We start from the raw sequence: 13,961 nt of genomic DNA on the forward strand, positions 1-13,961 counted from the left end.
CACGATCAGCTTTAAATCGTGAAAGTTTAGCAAAGCAACCATCACTTGTGACTTGTGGAATGTAGTTCAATGTAAAGAGCTGGATTTCAGGTCGATTAGGTGTTTTTGATCGGTTAAAGTCAGGTCTTGTGTTCATATTAATTTTCGCATAATTGTAAATCATTTATAAATCAAGTTTAATTGGGTTTCATTACAAGATTAGATAAATATCAGGTCATCGGGTGTGTTTTGAACCCTTTTATTCCTAAACAATCATCAATGTCTACGGCGCACCTGGTATGGACAAAAGGCTAATGAAAGTAGTTGATCATAGGCTAATGAAAGTAGTTGATCATAAGCCGTAACTATAAAAATTGTTAATTATAGTTTACAACAATATAACAATTGGTCACATTTGTTGCACTTCATTAATGATTAGATTTACAATGTACTAGTAAATCACATTATTAGCAAGTACTGAAGTGCAATTTCATTGAATCTCAATTTGCAATCTATTCACTTGATGCCTCCGTTACTGCTTTCTGCAACGTTTAATACATATCGAGTATTCGTAAATTAAATATCAATCAAACTAGATCTCGAGAGAGAAATTTTAGGGGGCGGGGATTGAACGAAGAAAAGCAAAACAAAGCAAGTTAAATACGAACACGTTCGATGATGGAATTGAGCTTACCGGAAGGCATGACAAAGTATATTCAACATCTCTTCTTGTGATTTGATGGTGGATTACAACCCTGAATCTGAAAACATCACAATGTTATCATCCATAAGTCCTTTTGTTTAACATACACAATTTCGGCACGATCAATTAGTCTATTATACCGTCTTTGCAGAAAATAAATACAAGAAATCCATAAATTCGAAGCCACCATCTAGAAAACATGAAGTTGTCTATATCAAAAAGAATGGATGAAAGTTCATGATAAAATGATCACCTGAATGTGTTTTCTAACATAAACAGTATACCATTCTCCTCCAACCTCTTACATAGTTTCGGTGCTGTAATGTTTGAGTTTCCACATACATCAACAAAGATCTGACGGGAAACAGAGCAATTAGTTAAATCAATTATCGTACAAATAAACATCTCCGTTTCGTGAAATGCACATCTGCCGAATCCAATGACATAGGTTCATATCGTCCAGAAAAGAGAAGGGATTCGAGGAAAATTAGATTAAGAACCTTAATTTTCTATTATCTAGAATAATTTGCCGGATACTCACAATATTACTATCAACTGCACTCACGTCAACTTTTAGCCCCGCAATTCGATTCAATCCGTCTGTCATACAAAATATCGCACAGAACAACTGGTGTAACACGAAATTTTTGAGAAAATAGGCTGAAATGGAAATAGTTACGGAAATAGGCTGAAATGTTTAACCTGCTAAGAGCTTAGCATTCTTATGGTCATCCTTAAGCTTTGCTACATTTTCTTGCACTGCAACTAAGGCAGCCGCACACAGGATCCCGACCTGTCTCATCCCACCACCTAGAGTTTTCCGCATTATTTTTGCCTAAATATTTAGAAGTCGAAAAGGTCAAATCTTATTAGAGTACATATAAAGCAAAAGAATATTTACACGTAATATGAAGTTTAAGCGATACCTTGGCTATAAAGCTTTTCGATCCAACAATCACAGATCCGACAGGTGCTCCAAGGCCTTTGGACAGGCAGACCTAAAGTCGTGTGTCAGGGAAAATGTCACGGAAACATGTAATATTCATTCAAGAAAACGTCCGAAAGACAATTAATGAAAAATGCACGAGTCAAAGGGAGGCGGGGGAACTCCCCAAGTCCCTATACATGTTATTTAGTCAAACCCCGCATATAACAAGGTCAAGAATTACCGAAACTGAGTCTGCTGCTTGCACCAGTCTATCAACAGAAACGTCAAGTGCCTGCCCACGGAAGTATATGGATTTATCAGTCTAAAAACATATGCAACATATTACATACTACCAGTGATTGGATCTGTCATTCGTGAGTCGTGAGTCGTGAGTCGTGAGTTACAGTCCAAAAGGTTTTTACTCACTGTAGCTGCGTTAAAGATGCGAGCCCCATCTATATGAAGCTTCAAACCGTGCTTCTTTGCCAACTCTCCGACTTGGTCTGTGTATTCTACAGAAAGGCATCGACCACCAGAACTGCAATGTCACAGCAGAGATTTTACAAATACTTTGCAACGGAGCCAAATACATCACAACATACACTATCCCACTAGTTAATGTTATGTTATTGGGACTCTTCATTTTGCTTCATGTACCCGTGTCCGATCCTTGATGCTCGGACATTGGTACGACACTTACACACTTCATTTTAGGTGTATGTTGTGATCTATGTTACTTGGACTCGGGTACTGATGTTGGATACTGGTATGTGTCCAAGTGTCGAATATGTCTAAAATAAAGTGTCAAAGTGCCATACCAATGTCCAAGAATCAAGGATCGGATATGGGTACATAAAGAAAAATGAAGAGTTCGAGTAACATAGGTTATGATGTATAAATCATCTTAATTGAATGCATAGTATACATTATAAATCATCTTAGTTGAATAGCTTGAACTAGCGAAGTATTGCATAAGTGGCGATAGCTGCTAACAAGAGAAGTTAAGAGTCGTATCTTGGGATTCACATTTTGATGAATCAAACCTATTTATGATTACATTTTTGAAATCATGCTTAGGATATCTAGCGTTCAAAAATAGCTTATACATGTTCTAACAAAAATAAACACTGTTGTAGTTTGCAACTAATGGTAAATAAGGATGGCAAATGGGTAAAACTATACGGGTTTCACACCGCATCTGTTGTCATTTAGAGCGTATAGTGGTCATTGGAAATTATAATTAATTAAATTAAATAAGTAATTTAAATAAATTAATTTGAGAATATCCCAAGGTTGCAAAGTTTCTGTTTTGAGCAAAAAGTAGTATTCACGGATCATGAAACAACTCGCGGATCGTGAGAAAGGAAGGAAAAGCTAATGTTTTGTGGGAGCAGCAAGTTGCAGCTCGCAACCTAAATCCGGCCCGCGAGTTTCGCTCTGTTTTGCGGGTTTTTCTTTGCAAAGTTAGTTCATCTGTTTTGTTAGTTATAATGTAACTACCAATGGTTAAAGATGGTTATATTAACCAGATATATTGGGACGAATTGATTGAAAGATGACACTAGTTCGTGAATCGATCTTGTGTTTTATCTTTTATGGAGTAACATGTTTCTTCGTGAAAAGGGGTAAGCTATTTTATAAATATAGAAGGCTTGTGTGGTTATTTTCGACATGCAATTTCTGATTTCTTTTGTTCTCTATCACTTTACATAGAGAACTTGCAATCCTCGATTGTAATTTTCCGTATCTTCTTCCATTTAAGTTTTCTTTACATCGTTCTAAATTTCGTGTGCTAGGAATTTAGTGTAATTCTTTGTATCACAGAACATATTTCTAGTTTATTCCCAAGCACCGTAATAGGGAGGAAATGATGTTTTAGGAAAGAGCATCACGCCTAGAATTAATATCAAGTTCAAACAAAATCTTCTTGTTACTTTGTTCAAGATTGAAGATCGAATTCTCGAAGTTCTTGGTGGTGTACATAAGCATATTTCTTGATTGTCATATGTAATTTGTTTTCTACGACAAACTTGTAACTTTATTTTATTGTTTATTTAATAAATTAAAGTAACATTTTACAACAACATCCACCCTAGTTGGAAGGGGTATGGGTGTGATTTTGGTGGTAGTGGGTGGGTATGGATATGAAATGTCCTACCCGCCATGGATAGTGGGTAGGTAGTGGGTATGAGGTCTTACCCGCCCCATACCCGCCCGCTCTACCGCATAGGCGTCCACTTTATATTTACAATGTATTAATTTATATTAATTTTGTATATTTTCATTTAAAACTATTGACAAAAAATTAAGAATATTAATTTTATTTTATTATATTGTATGGTCAAAACAAAATTAGATATACAACTAAATTTATAAGAATTTATGAGGTATATAACTCGGATTTAGAGTAAATGTGAGGCGGGTATAAGGTGGATATACCCAATTGGCCATATTGGGTGGGAATGGATTTGAATGCATATCCAAATGGGCAGGCGTCTGCCACGGGTGGTGGGTATGGGTTATGAGGGAGGACATACCACGTCCATCCGCTCATTTTGTCATCCCTAATCGTATGGATCGACTTTCGGACTTGCTTTGATGAAGTATAAGATAAAAAATAGGCAAAACATCCAGAATTACATAGCACAAAATCAAGTGTATCAGAGAAGACTACCAATTACTTACTTTCCATGGGAGTTTTCAATGCAAATAAGTCTAGTTGTTGGATAAACAAGGGCTCCTTTAGGATCTCTAATGGCAGACTCAATCAAATCCAAATCCATAGTTCCATCCTTGTTATTCTTTACTGTTCTTGGGTGGACCCCACCAATGGTAGAAATACCACCATTCTCATAAATATGGATATGAGAGTTATCTCCAAGAATAACTTCACTTCCTCTTACATCACAATGCACAAGCACACTAATGAGATTACCCATTGTTCCTGATGGAACAAACAATCCAGCCTCTTTGCCCATGATTTGTGCCATCTCTGTTTCGAGGCGGAGAGCAGTTGGATCATGACCCAATACATCATCATCAACCTCAGCATTCGACATTGCAATACGCATTGCTTCGGTTGGTTTGGTCACTGTATCGGATCGCATGTCAATCACCCTCTTAACCATCTCACTTTTATCTGAAAAACAAAGAAATTCGAGAATATTTACAAAATGGGAATACCAAGGAGTGTTACAGTATATAACATATCCTGAGCCTCAACCATCAACTTAAGCTTTTGATTGAGTTGGTTCCTTGACATAGTATCAGAAGCCAACGTGACAAGAGGTCACGGGTTCGAATCTCAACCACCCCTTATTAATGTGGAGTATTCAGCGCCTATGCGCAATCACACTTCTAGCCTAATGGGCTCTCGTGTGAGGGAGCGTGTTAGATCATGGGACCTCAACCATCAACTTAAGATTTTGATTGAGTTGGTTCCTTGACTTGGAGGGAATGAATATACATGTTAAGCTCGTTATTGCAATTACAATTGTCATGTAGATTTTGTTTTGTCAAATATGAAGACGGTAATTCAAGGAGAGTCGAACACTCATCTTTATATGTGCACTGAATCAATTCGCAATAAACAAAAAATGAATTGATTTATGCATATAATGCGCTCCTTCCATCAAAAAATAATAATCACATTTTTATTTTTGAGATTTCTAAACAATACCATCATACTCTTTCTTAAACGATCACTGTTATTGTTCTATTTGATTTTGCACGTTTGCTCATGCACATACTTAATCCTGAATATTCTAATTGTACAAAATTACAAAATATAAATGGATGTATTAATAAATTTTCCGTTGAATCAAACTAAGATCTCATGTTGACTATGTTTTAAGGTATAGATTAAAACAACGCGATTGATAAATAGTATCAAAAAAATCAAATAGAACAATCATAATAAATAAGAGGGTGTTTCATAAGACAAAAATGATCAAAATTAGAATTTCAAACATACCCCAAGTTAAATAGAACAGTAGTAAATCTTCAATTTGCTAAGAAAATACAAAACATCATACAAGTACAAAATTAGAATCTTCAATTAAGATAATTTAGAACAGAGGAAGTACAAAACATCATAATCATCCCTCGGCTCGAGAAAGTACAAAACAAGTCTACTTATTCAAAGATCATACAATCAAAATGAATGAAATAGTCTAGTGTCATCTAAACAATCATCATACAAGTCAAGCTTTGAGAAAGTAATTAAGCGTGAGGACAGCAAAATACCAGTATGAGCAGTAAAGTCCCCCATTTGATCTGAAATAACACTAATGAAAACCAAAAAAATTCAATCTTTTGAGAAAATAAATTATGGGTTTAATGATTTGAGTAAAACCCATGAATAATATAACATTGAAAATGAGAAAAGTTTCTCAAAAAAAGGAGAAGACGAACAAATAGAATAGATACAATCATACTACAATTACCTACTCACTTTCTTGTGGTCTGTCTCTTTCTCAGTGTTGAGGTGAATAAAGTGATACACACACAAAAGTGTCCACTTTATCAAACGTGACACAAGTTTAATGGTGAAATGAAAAACAAACAAACAAACAAATATTGGTGACCCAAATAACAATGGAAGCAGAGCAATATTTCAGTTGAAGATTTTTTTTAAATAAGATTATGTATTTGATTTTTACCTTTTTTCTTCTTTTTGGCGTACCATGTCAAAAAACAAGGGAAGAAAGCAACAAGTAAGAACAGTTTGTGTGTTTCCCTTTTTTTTTTTTTGGAAAAACATGTTCGATTCATTGGGTTATTGATATTAAATCGTGGAAATGATAATAAAATTTAGCATAATTTTAGTGGGAAAGTCCGATGACAATTTGGTCATGCACTCATACTTGTTTTACTTCATTCATCTTATTTTCTTGACAAAAATAATTCCAACGCACTACTATTTTTATACGTGGTATTAGGTGGTAAATTGTGAATAATTTTTTATGATAAACTTTCGATTACCATGGAAATAGCATGGTAAGTTTCATGAAAATTTACACCAGAAATCATCCTCATCACCACTACTTAGTAACAACGACCAAACGAGCCATATGAGTATTCTGTGGACTGTGGATTTTAATTCAAGGTTCTTTGTCAAATACTTGTTGGTTGATGATTTGCTAGCCATTAAATCAGTTAATTGAGTCAACTAGTAGTTGTATGCGACTGAAATTGTACGATTGTGGTGCCACTTTAGAATTATCCAGCTTACTCATAATAGTTTTTAAGTTTTGATTTAAAAGCCGTTTTATCAAACATTTTCTTTTGTTATTTGATTAACTGAAATGTTAACCAAATACGAGTAATGCAAAGGAAGGAAGGAGGGGAACGTATGAAAGGCGGATTTTTCCGCCTTCCATAGCTATCGAAACTCCTCAAACATCCTCTAATAAACCACATAGCCATTTGCCGAACACACGCTTTACTTTGACAGTACAATGATAGATTCATAAACAGCAAAACTTCAATCAGGTTCTGCGGTGACAATTATAAGTACATTCTTTGTCTTTCTTCGATGGTTTGTTGGAGTTTTAATTTAGTTAAAGCAAATCAATGATCATAAGGTGCAAGATTGGCTTTGTTTGTTGGGAGTTGTGTTGGTCTAATGGATTCTTAATGCCATTGATCTGTCTATCCAAAAAACTTTAACGTATTTTGAAGAAGCTAAGCCATGGTGGGATGTCTTACGACTTCGTTTCCATTTTGGAAATGGTGCCTACAAGGCTACCACTAGAGGTTCTTCCAATTTGTGACATCAACATCTTAGGCATCCTTTAGACGATGTATTGTCGTTTTCCCATTCTTATAGGTGTGCGGTTAGTAGCATCTATATCGGCGATTTTTTCAGAGGCTTAGAACCGATCAAAAGAGTTTAAAACATCCAATCGCCAGCCAAGTTAGATGAGTTAGAAATGACCAGCGTATTGAGCCGATTGGAAGTCACGTCAGCTGCATATGAAGGTGAGGGGGAAGCTGTGGTCTCCACGGATACTTTGAGCCTTGAGGAAATCGCAAGCGCAAACAATTTTCAATCGAACTGCAAACTGATAACGAAATAATCTTAGATGTGAATGGTAGCAATAAGATATTTAGTTTCCAAGTATTGCAATGAAATAAATTGTTTGAAAACATACTTCTTATGAGTTATGACTGAGAATAACAAAAAGGTCTGGAATTACCGAAACTGATTCAGCAGCTTGCACCAGTCCATCAACAGGAACCCCAAGTGTCTGCCCGTCAACGTATATGAGCTTGATCAGTCGAAAAACATACGCGACTAGAAATCACAAGTCCTTATGGTGATAATGTGACAGTAAATCAGTGACTTGCATCAGAAAATCTGGAGTTACTACAAGCTTTTCCTGCAGGTGATAGGTAAAATGATTTCATTTCAAAAAAAGATAAGACATATTTTTGAATAGGCCACCTTTTTTTGATTCTAGAGTAGGCTGAGGGAATGGGAGAGTCTGGTGGACCTTGTCTGGGGATTGAGGTACTTGCTCCAACTCTCAAATTGAATCCACATCCATTGTTCAACTGTTCTCGAAAGCAGCCCACCATTGGTAGAACCGTAGAAATACCACCACTCTCATAATGTGGATATTAGAGATGTCTCCAAGAATCACTTCACTTCCCCTTGCTCGCCCCGCAATCCACAAGTATACTAATGAGATTACCCATAATCCCTAATGAAACAGCAACCCAACCTCTTTGTCCATGATTCTTGCCACCTCGGGTTTAAGGCGGAGGGTGGTTGGATCATTACCCAATACATCATCATCATCAGCATAGGCATCGCTTCAGAAGGCTTGATGACTGTATCTGATCCTGATTGCATATCAATCACTCTCTTAGCCATCACAGTATTATCTACAGAAAAAACAAGTCAAGAATACATTCTATATTTAAAGAAATGGGAATTACTCATACTATCATACAAGGGGGATATCAATGAAAAAACTCATCGGAATAATTCCCATAGAGATTTGTTTCTTTTTAAATATGCCTTTAGTTTTCTAGAAAAATGATATAGACAAGATTCGATCCTACGTCACAGGTCACTAGTCACCGCTACATGTAAATTTATTAGCTATCATGGTTAACATCTTTACACTGTAAGCAATAAATAGAAAGCGACGTTACCCAAGTTAACTTATGCTTGGAGAAATCTTTAGGATTGTTGCAAACTAAGAAATTGGATGAAATCTATAACTTGTCTTTTGCAACCCCAAAAGAATTCACATTCATCGCATAGCGACGAGAAATTTGAGAAGCTATAAACAACATTCATTCATGACATAAATGTTGGAACTCAAACAAACAAGTAAATGACAGAGCAAGGAGTACAAAATACCCCAACGAGGGGGTAAAAATGAAAGGATGTATATGCATAACACATTCCTTCAACAACATTCCATTACTTCAATGCTCCCATCTAGGCCCCAGGGGTTTGGGGGTCGAATGTACGCAAGTTTATTCCAGTGACGATAGAGTATATAACATATGTTGGGGCAACAACCATCAAGCTTAAGATTTTGGTTGAAGCCGCTAGATATCTTATATACTCGAGCAAAAGGGTATTTACCCTTGATGGGTAACATGGGTAACATGGCTACAGTACAGACTACAGACTATTCTCGGACATAAAAAGAAAAAGAAACAGGAACAGCAATTCTCATCACGAACACATCTCCACCAAGATACAAAGGCTGAAAAAACAAGTTGGTGATGATAAAATGAGAAACTCTTTATTGATAGCAAAACTAACATTACAAATTAATTTTTTCTGCTCAACAACAAAGACCTCATTACAAGAATTTACAGGTTTCCATGGCTACTCCTCCAAAATGATATGTAGATTAGCCCGTCTAACTTAAGAATTTATAAATCCTCGTTCACCTTTGTTGTAGTAGCAAAAGTTCAACTATAGTAGTCAGCAAGACCTATTAAAGGAAATTATATAATCCACAAACTAATATTTTCTAGATACTAACAAGTAACAAGCAAATAGGCACAGCTACAGAACAAATTGATAAGTAAAGCATGAAAAGACCTTAGATTTTGACTCACTAATCACTATGTCAGCATTAGCACAGGAGAAAAGATGTGCTCCTTTAAAGCTGGCTTTGGTTCTTTACTGCTACGAGTCTTTTATTTCGGTTCCCATGTGCTTAAAGCAAAGAGTACACGCCCTTTCCATCCCAGAAGCAGCCACCGATTGTCTTCATCAATTATGAAATCCTTGTGGTAAGCTGAGTGCACTAGCATCAAAGCCCTCTCCTTGATCTCTGAGTCAAGGGGAAGCTGTGTAAAACCAGCTCTAATCGTACGGATCTTCCACTGCTTGTACGTCTCTGGCCGTTCAACCCTCTCCCATCCTTCACAAGCTACGACATTGAGGGCCTCTCTGGCAAGAAGATCTCTCTCAATCAGCATTCTTTCAGCATATTCACAAGGCACCACGGTTTCCAGCATATCAAACTGTGCTGAGAAGTGAAAAAGAGCCTCTCTAAATCGGGTCACGAAGAAGGGCGCACTGTAGGCACCGTTAACCACACCATGGATGAAAAGAGCAGGATTGAGTTTTCTAATCATTTTGAGAACAATATTTCTAGAACTTTCAACAGAGACGGTTTCATCAGGCAAATTCTTCAATCTATAGATACAATTAACAATAAGCACCTCATCCTCATCAATGTCAAAATCTTCTGGCTCAATGGCATCCCATCTTTTTGCTATTGCACGATACTCGAAAGGAACTCTAAATTCCTGAGCATAATTTTCCAATCGACGTCCTGTCTCCTCAACCCTTTCTGCAGGTCTAAAACCAGGTTGAGGAAAATCTATGCCAGTAATCTTGATTTTTGGCGGCCCGCCCTCTCTCATTGATTGTCTTTGAATAAAAGTTGGCCACTGAAACCCATAAAGGATGCCAAAATCAATGATATGGATTTTCGACGCCTTTTTTGTTTGCTTTGCGATCGATTTGTTGGAGAAAAAATTGGACAGCTTCCTAAATGGACATGCTGCAAGGTAGAGAAGGTAAGCTTTTAACACATCTGCTGCAGTTGTTCTTTGGCTAGTAAGTGCTTTATAAATCTGGCTACCAGTGCCTGCCAGACGAGCCTCAAGCCCATCAGCGAAATAATGAGCCAACCTCTGGTTCCCATCACCAAGAGGAGATGAGTGCTGTCGGATCTGCTTTAGCAACTCATTTGCAGTCCTACGGTCATCAGTCGCAACAGCTTGCGCACAACTCGAAAGAAGTGTCCTTAAGTCCACCACTTCTTTTCTTCCACCAAGTTTCTTGCCACGACCCTTACCACCAACAGATCCTTTCGACTGAACGCTTTGTTCAGTCTTCATGGTCGCAGCTGTCTGCAAGGTTGTTCTAAGAGAAGCCACAAGTTCGTTTTTGTCACCACCATGATGCAATAGCACCTGATCAAACATGTCTGACCGCACATTAGAATCATCAAATACAGCAGCCAGTTTCGTAGTCCTCTCTTCTTCCGTATCCAGGTTATCCGCAACAGAATGCTTTCTAACACGATTTTCATCCCTAATGTCATCTTCATCTTTGTTCACTCCTGGATTTGCAGACGATTCCTTAAACCTCTCGGGTAGTCCATTAGCCTCAGCAATGCCTAATAATTTACTATGACTAGGAAGAAACTTGCTCGCTTCCTCGATTCCCTTCGTAAACTGAGATATAGACCTACTTTCAGCACTCATTTCTAGACCCCAAGGGAGATTTTCAGTTAAGTGAGAATCCATTAACCCCCCATTTATGGCATAGTTAACAGCAGATGAGGACACTAGGGGTTGGTAAGGAGTACAAGCATTCTCATATCCTATAGCACAATAACCACCTCTTCCATAAGCCCAATCGGGATCAACCGATAGGTTGTTACTTTCACCAATTCCAAACTTACACCTATAGTAATCATCAGAAAAATAGCATTCTGGGTTGTTAAAATTTGGGGAAAAGCAAGTCGTATTTGCTTGAGAATCAAGTTGAGGCCGGTACGACTTTCCAATGACCTCATACAAGGATTTCTCGGCATCTTGAAGAGCTTGATGTTGCAAAGATTCCTGAAGCATACATCCCTTACCCTCTACTTCTTCCTCCACAAGAATCTGATTTATAAATCTTAAAATAGAATCTGAGAAATCATAATCTTCTAGCAAATTCCCTTCATGGGTAACACCAGAAATAGATGATAGATTCGAATTTGTTGCACTTTGATCATTACGGAACATGTAATTAAACCCACTAATATCACTACCAGTATTGTTAATGTTATTATCATGACCCATAATCACTAGTTCATTCCTCAAATCGGGTAATCCATTTACAAGACCATTATTTGAACATAAGGGAAATGTATGATCATTAAATGCCTGTAAATTATTTCCATTTGTAATTCCTAAGTACTCTTGAACCCTAGGAGGTAGATCCATCTACCCAAAAACCGGAAAATATTGCAACAAATTCCAATCAAATCAAACTGAATGATATAACTCAAGTGAATACACCAAAATTCCTAAAATCAATCACTTCCAGAGAAATAAATAGTGTTTTTCAGTATGCTAAATCAGTTTTGATGGGTTTAGCAGGGAAAATAGCTTCCATTAAAGAATTTGAAAGCATGTGAAAGAGTAAAAGAAATAATTATAAAAGAAGTAAAGTTAAGTCTTACCTCTCTAGAAAGATGGAACCACAAAAATGGAGATAATGAAAGAGAGAATAGATGAACAGAGGGAGAACAAGGATCATTAAGCAAGGAAATTCCATTTTCATGAAATGGCAATGGTCTAAGATGATTTTTTCATATGGCATTCAGTTTATATCTTAATTTTGATATCTTGAATCATTTGATTGCAAAGATTCTTAATATATAACTTTCATAATTTTCATTATAATAATTAAGAATATTAATAATTGAATTAGTACATCAAACTTCATAACAAATAAAATATTGCAAGAATATTAATAATTCTTTACTCTTTTTCGGGCCGGGCCGCCCTTTGGGCCAAATGTCATTCCCAAACCCGTCACAAAAAAAATTCGGGCCAATTATTTTCTGCCCAAACCCGCCCATCGGGCTATATTTTGGTACCCAAACCCTCACTTTTTCGGATCGGGTCGGACCGGGCCGGGGGGCAAGCCGACCATGATCAGGTCTACAAAAAAGTAGTTTAGAGCAGTTTATAAAAACAAGAACTAACACTTAATAAGGGTAGAAACGTCAAAAGGTGAATTAAACAAAAATTGGCAAGAATTTAACGGAAAATGCTACGATAGTTAAATAAGGAATAAACTAGATGCTATCATGTGAAAATCTTACAAAAATGTTACCATTGGTGTTTCATAAAAATTTGATACTACCATATAGAATTTTTCTTATAAGAATAGTAGGGAGAGACTTTTATAAAAGTGATCTCCATTAAGAGAGAGAATAGACTCCTACGTCTCCTAAGTATCAAGTGTCAACACAACATCAATAAATAAACTTTTTTTAGCAAGTTTTTTTATTGGGGGTATGTTAGGCAAGGAAAGTTCCCTTAATTAAGTGTAAATATTAAAAAAGGTAAAGAGAGTTAATTTTATGAAATAAAGGTAATTAAAGCTGCAAATAAAGTAGTTGAAATAATTATGAAAAAGATAGAATGAGACTTGAATAAAAAAAAGATTATTTTCCTTGTTTGGAGGAAATTTATACTTTAATATGAGGGAACTAATTACTATTTTATCTATTTTTCATTACTTTTTAACCAATTATTTTATCTTTCTAACAATCAAATTACTTTAATCTTCCATCTAACTAACTTTGTTTTCCTACTTTGATTTTTATTTTACCCCTTAAATATTTACAATTAATCTAAATGACCCCTGATTGGTGTTCCTCAAAGTAGGATTTAGTAATATAAAGTGGGTAAAATTATACATATTTGTTGTTGCATTTGCTTTAGTTGGATTGTTTGTGATATTAATTTAGGCCGTAGTGGGTGAATATGGGTGTGAAAGTCCTACTCATCATGGGTGATGGGTAGGTGGTGGGTATGAGTATGAGGAGGGCATACCGCACCCCCACAATAAGACGTTTAATTTGAGAATTAGTGTGTTAAAAAGGTTATATTTTAAATTTTTTATTAAACTAAGCTTGTTTATTTCGGAAGTTCATTTATGAACTCCTATCATTGTAGAAGCATGTATTAATAAATAACGGTGATTTGTGAAGTTAACAAATCACCTTTATGTGATACAATTTGATAGGGCGAGAATTTTGTAATTTTAATTTAGCTTTTTTGGTTTTGTTTATTTAT

The 13,961-nt window shown here is 36.2% G+C and overlaps 2 protein-coding genes across 8 annotated transcripts; both read right to left on the reverse strand.

Moving 5' to 3' along the window:
- Positions 1–207: 207 nt before the first annotated feature.
- LOC130828278 (low-specificity L-threonine aldolase 1-like) lies at positions 208–6,200 on the reverse strand. Of its 2 annotated transcripts, XM_057694156.1 has the most exons (11): positions 6,056–6,200; positions 5,856–5,896; positions 4,296–4,749; positions 2,037–2,148; positions 1,852–1,902; positions 1,609–1,680; positions 1,385–1,517; positions 1,224–1,282; positions 936–1,036; positions 674–740; positions 208–521 (listed from the first exon to the last, which is right to left on the reverse strand). In XM_057694156.1, the coding sequence occupies exons 2-11, from the start codon at positions 5,878–5,880 to the stop codon at positions 492–494; spliced, it is 1,104 nt and encodes a 367-aa protein (XP_057550139.1). In that variant the 5' UTR covers positions 5,881–5,896; positions 6,056–6,200; the 3' UTR covers positions 208–491. The 2 variants fall into 2 exon arrangements, with proteins under 2 accessions (XP_057550139.1, XP_057550140.1); XM_057694157.1 differs by lacking the exon at positions 5,856–5,896 and having other exon boundaries at positions 6,056–6,196.
- Positions 6,201–6,340: 140 nt separating this feature from the next.
- Positions 6,341–12,485, reverse strand: LOC130828275 (scarecrow-like protein 9). Of its 6 annotated transcripts, XM_057694153.1 has the most exons (4): positions 9,702–12,485; positions 8,108–8,459; positions 7,811–7,993; positions 6,341–7,675 (listed from the first exon to the last, which is right to left on the reverse strand). In XM_057694153.1, the coding sequence occupies exon 1, from the start codon at positions 12,093–12,095 to the stop codon at positions 9,783–9,785; it is 2,313 nt and encodes a 770-aa protein (XP_057550136.1). In that variant the 5' UTR covers positions 12,096–12,485; the 3' UTR covers positions 6,341–7,675; positions 7,811–7,993; positions 8,108–8,459; positions 9,702–9,782. The 6 variants fall into 6 exon arrangements, with proteins under 6 accessions (XP_057550136.1, XP_057550130.1, XP_057550134.1 ...); XM_057694147.1 differs by having other exon boundaries at positions 7,811–8,459; XM_057694151.1 differs by having other exon boundaries at positions 7,766–8,459.
- Between the last annotated feature and the right edge of the window lie 1,476 nt (positions 12,486–13,961).

This window comes from Amaranthus tricolor, chromosome 12 (assembly GCF_026212465.1).
Source record: "Amaranthus tricolor cultivar Red isolate AtriRed21 chromosome 12, ASM2621246v1, whole genome shotgun sequence".
In the NCBI taxonomy this organism is placed as follows: domain Eukaryota; kingdom Viridiplantae; phylum Streptophyta; class Magnoliopsida; order Caryophyllales; family Amaranthaceae; genus Amaranthus; species Amaranthus tricolor.

What these genes read in the sequence shown, in the direction of transcription:
- LOC130828275 (XM_057694153.1), bottom strand. Translation starts at nt 12,095, where the DNA reads ATGGATCTACCTCCTAGGGTTCAAGAGTACTTAGGAATTACAAATGGA.
- LOC130828278 (XM_057694156.1), bottom strand. Translation starts at nt 5,880, where the DNA reads ATGGGGGACTTTACTGCTCATACTG. An exon ending in GCATCTTTAACGCAGCTACA is followed by an intron (nt 1,903 to 2,036) that starts GTGAGTAAAAAC and finishes TTCCGTGGGCAG; the next exon opens with GCACTTGACGTTTCTGTTGA. An exon ending in CGAAAAGCTTTATAGCCAAG is followed by an intron (nt 1,518 to 1,608) that starts GTATCGCTTAAA and finishes CTAAATATTTAG; the next exon opens with GCAAAAATAATGCGGAAAAC.